This window comes from Lipotes vexillifer, unplaced genomic scaffold, assembly GCF_000442215.2.
Source record: "Lipotes vexillifer unplaced genomic scaffold, Lipotes_vexillifer_v1.1 scaffold977, whole genome shotgun sequence".
NCBI lineage: Eukaryota > Metazoa > Chordata > Mammalia > Artiodactyla > Lipotidae > Lipotes > Lipotes vexillifer.
Window position 1 is genome coordinate 4,353,499 of NW_006783088.1, and position 4,688 is coordinate 4,358,186.

General features: G+C 54.2%; 1 protein-coding gene across 1 annotated transcript in view; it reads left to right on the top strand.

The window, feature by feature from the left end:
* The first annotated feature begins 1,042 nt into the window (after positions 1-1,042).
* SYT13 (synaptotagmin 13) overlaps positions 1,043-4,688 on the top strand; it is a 41,525-nt gene continuing 37,879 nt past the window's right edge. The window contains exon 1 of the mRNA XM_007455800.1: positions 1,043-1,255. Coding sequence (XP_007455862.1) covers positions 1,076-1,255 — 180 coding nt within the window. The 5' untranslated portion in view covers positions 1,043-1,075. The remainder of the gene's footprint in view (positions 1,256-4,688) is intronic.

Here is a 4,688-nt window from a genome sequence, read left to right on the forward strand (position 1 = left end):
GGGAGGTTGAGAGCCCTGTTTCAAATGAAATCACCTCCACTCCTCCTCACACATGTCCAGCATGCTTAGAGCACGGCCGACTCACAGCAAATGCTTGCTGACTTAGATGAAACCCTGCATAATGAAAAACACTGGAAATCCCTGTTTTGTGATTTAAGACAGTCCTCCTCATGCCTGGAATTCTAATTTCCCCTCACTCTAAGCACTCTTATTTCCCCCCCTCTCTGAATCAACGTGTGTACTCCTAGCTGCTGCATGTGATACTCTTTTATCATTCTAAGAGAAGTCCTTTCCTTGAGGGTGGCATGTGGACTTGGAATCTGCATACCTGAGTTTGGGTTCAGGATGACTGGATTTTTCTAGCTGCCCCACATCCCCTCTGAGCCTCCGGCTTCCTCATCTGTAAATGGAGATGAGAATATCTGCAAATCTGATTAGGTAATAATGGTAGAGTACCGGGTCACGGCTAAAGGAAGTGCAGATGTGAAAAGAATCATTGCAATCATCTCCACCAGGACGCGGTACAGCCCCTCTCCCTGGTGGTAAACACAGGGCAAGCTCGGGAGATAGGAAATCTCCAGCTTTGAGTGTTTGAAAAAGCTCCTGTTGATTTTCCAGCCTCCTCGGCCAGAGAGGGTGAACAAAGGGTTAGCAGTCTGGTAAAACGACCCCCTACCCGGACGGAGTCTCAGGCCTGGTTTTGAGCCCCGGTTTCCCTGCTAACCTAACGCACAGTGTGACCTTGGCCAGCTCCGGCCCTTCTGGGACCCAAGTGTCCTTCTACGTAAAGCGTGAAGGATGGCCCGAGACGACCTTCACGTTCCTTCCACCTGAACGGCCCCGGCTCCGGTTAGGGTCGGGGGTCTGGTCACATGCTGGAGGGGAGGGATGCTGGTTGACGCGGAGCTGAGTGCGGGCGCACCAGCTCGCTCCGGGTCCAGCCTCCTGCTCTGACGTCCTGGAGCCGCCCTCCCTCCCCGCCCCTCCGGCGGCTGGAGAGCGGCTGGCGCGCCCGGATCCCAGGCCCGGGAGGTGCGCGGCGGCGGGACCGAGCCCCGCGCGGGGAGCGGGCGCCATGGTGCTGTCGGTGCCCGTGATCGCTCTGGGTGCCACGCTGGGCACGGCCACCAGCATCCTCGCGCTGTGCGGGGTCACCTGCCTGTGCCGGCACATGCACCCCAAGAAGGGGGTGCTGCAGCGGGACCAGGACCCCGATCCGGAGAAGGCGAAGCCTGGCGTGCTCCGGTCCCAGCAGGTGAGAGGGGGCGGCGCCTTGGTCTCCCCAGGCCGGGTGGGGTCTCCCCGGCGGCGGCGGGGGAGTGGGTGGCAGGGAATGGTCGGCGTTCTTCTTTGCGCGATAGAGCATGGCGGGGTGTGGGGACGGCGGACGTGCTCGGGGACCCTGGGGGGTGGGGGCGGTCCGGAAGGCCTGGGGGTGGAGGAGGGGGCGGGGAGGTTGGGGGGACAGGAGAGGATCCGGGACAGCGAGCGCTAAAGGGGCGGGCATGGGAGGGAATGGGGAAGCGGGCTTGGATGGGAATGGGGCTGGGAGGGGAGCTGGGGGCTGGGAGGCGAGCGTGGGGATCTGGGAGGAGTGATAAGACCGGGAAGCTGTGAGAGGGAGGACGGGGGGCCAGCTGCGGGCTGGCACAGGGAGAGCATTGACAGAGTCGAGAAGGGGGAAACCCCCCACAATCCAGAGAGGAGGCGGCCGCTGTCGCTGCAGGGGGAGCTGGGGAGGGGCAGTTGTGCTGGGTGTGCCTGGGGTCTGGAGAGGCACATGAATATGGAGGGGCCTGCAGGACCCTCACCCTGTCCTGGCAGCTCTCAGCTCCAGCTAGACTGAGCGAGTAGCTGAGACCTCCCCGAAGGTGTGTCTGGAGATGCCCCTGGAGACAGGAGGGCTTCTATCCCATGCATCAGCTTGTCCCCAGAGCCTCTCTGGGCAGGAAATGGGTGGTGTCCCCATTGTATAGAGCAGCAGAAGGGGTCTGGGAAAGGTTTGGAAGGACTGCGCTACATGGGCTGCGATCTCCAGGACACATTCCCAAGGTGGCGAGTGCAGAATGTCCTCTGGAGACCTGGGAGGAAGTCTGGCTGGAAGGACTGGAGGAAGGCAGGCCCTAGGGCAGGGGGTGACTTAATGACTTCCCAAGGCCCTCTAGATTCCTTCCAGAGCTTAGAGTTCCAGGGGAAGCGCTATAAAGCTGTGATTCCACCTTCCCTTTGCCAGTTAATTATTCAAAAGCTCAGACCCAGTTGCTCGGGGCCTGTGTCAGTCATTGAGAGCGGAAGGAAATGGCTGCTGTCCTTGACACACTTACAATCCGAGAAAAGTGACATTGACACCGGCAAGAACAGGAGACAACTGGGCAGTGGGATGTGGGACCCAGAACCATCTGAAATGGGAGTAGTGGGCTACCCACTCCAGGCGGGCACAGGGCGGAGGAGGGAGTGTTGGATGAGCCCTTCTCCAGACGTTGGGTCCTCAACCTCCTCTCCCATCCGGCACGCTTCAGGGACAGCCATTCGTCTGCCTTTCACAGTGGTGGCTCTTCAGGCACTGTCTCCTCCCCTTCCCAGAGAGAACCGCTGCGGACAGTGTTGGTGTAAGTGACCTCCGGGGTCCCTTCCAACTCTTTGTCTTACTGAGGACCGGTAGCCCACGCAATGGCCAATGATCTGTTAAAGACAAACCAGATCATGCGTCTCCCTGGCTTAAGATTCTCCACAACTTCTCACTGAGCTTGGAACAAACACAGCAAACTGGAGCCTGGCACGTACTCTGGGCCAGGCTCCGTTCTAAGTGCTTTACACTTAATGCATTTAGCAACTCAATGAAGGACATATATGATGAGCCCAACTTAAAGCTGAAAAAGCTAAAGAGAGGGTGAGTGACTTGCCCAAGGCCACACAGCTCGAGAAGTTTTAGAGCCGGATTCTAGTCAAGCTGGTCTGGTTCTGGAGTCCGTGCTGTTAGCCACGCCACTCCACTTCGTCACCTGCTTGATGTGGCAGGTGTTTACCTCCCCAGCCAAGCTCATGCCAGGTGCCCGCTTCATGGGCCGTCTCAGCTTCCCTGGATTTTTTGATCCCTCTTGAAGACATCAACCCTTCCCATTTTCCTCTGGCTTTTCACACAGATGGCTCCTTCTCATCCTTTAGGTCTCTTTCTGTTAGGATTTTACCTCCTCAGGGAGGATTTTGTCTACGGCCACATGTAACAAAGCCCTCCCGCCCCCATTACATTCTCCATACCATTCCTTCCCAATTCTTTTGTAGCACTTGGGACAGTTGGATGTGATTTTTCGTATCTACTCACTTGTACAATATTTATTCCCAGCACCTACTCAGTGTCTGAAACCTAGGAGGTGCCCAATAAGCAATTGTTGACAAATAAAGGCATCCCAGTGCCCAGCCGTTGAGTTATTTCTTAAAATGTGGGTGCATTTTGCAACCACTGTGCAACCCAGGGCTAGCTCGTAGGGACACAATAAATATTTGTTGATATGTGAGACCCATCCATTCACATCCCTCACTTGGTTCCCTCAGTGGCAAGGATTTGGGCCCCTGGGGCTGGATGTGTAAGTGTGAATGTGATGAAACTGAGATCTCACAATGTCGTTTTGGCTACCATTGTGCTCAGACTGATTCAGCTGCTGACCCAGATAAAGTACACAGAGAAAAGACACTATGCTGACATTTCAAAAAAAGTAAAGGAGGTGGGTATTAGGGGTGGCAGATGGCAGCAGGGCGATGGGCGTGGCACATGTTGACAAAGAGGGGGAGAGTCAGGTAAGGACGGTTCTCTGAAGATGTTCCTTAAACAGAGAGGGCATGGGGGCTGGGGAAGAGGGTTCTAGATTCCTGTAGCCACTGGGATTTCTCTGGGATATAGAGTGACCGCCCGTGTCTCTATAAGTCGCTGATTGTGGCTGCTGGAAAAATTCCTTGGATTTGTTGGCCATGCCTGGGAATCCAATTTCTGGTCATGAATTGCAGTGATTTTGAAAAGAACTTTGAAGCTTTCCCTGAGGGTTCTTAACCTGAGGTCCACAGACCCCAACAAGGAGTCTGTAGCTAAACCGTAAGGGGTTCTTTGTCTTGGAGAGGAAAAAATTGTATCTTTCTTTTCATTAACTTCTACATGAAACTTAGCATTTTCTGTAAGTGGGAGTATAAACAACCCACCACAGGAATATTAGCAGTATCTGTGACTAGGTCCTCGAGGGAAATCACAGATAGTTTCAGAGCACATCACTGCTCAGCTGTTGCAGATGCTTTACGATAACATTTATGCTCATCTCTAATTCTAAATGATGTACTTATTAAACCCCCGCTAGATCCTATTATTTAATGAAAGAATAAAGAGGCACACATATAACCATTTCCCCGACTGGTTTTATTAGATGTACTGCTGTAGTCCTATGTCTTTTATTTGCTGCTTTTCAGACATTCTTCTCCAGACAGCTGAAGGAATCCATCCAGCATCTCCACCAGGTGGGAGGTGGCAGAGGGTGCAAACCCTCAGTCACCGCTGTTCATGCCTCCAGCCAGCTTCAATTCATAATTTTTCTTGGCTTTTCTGCAATATACACTGCGAACCCTTTATCCCGCCTTCTTACACAATCCCTCACCCTCACCTGCGTGCAGCCTTTCCAGGGAGGAGGGGGATTCAGTTTCCCTAC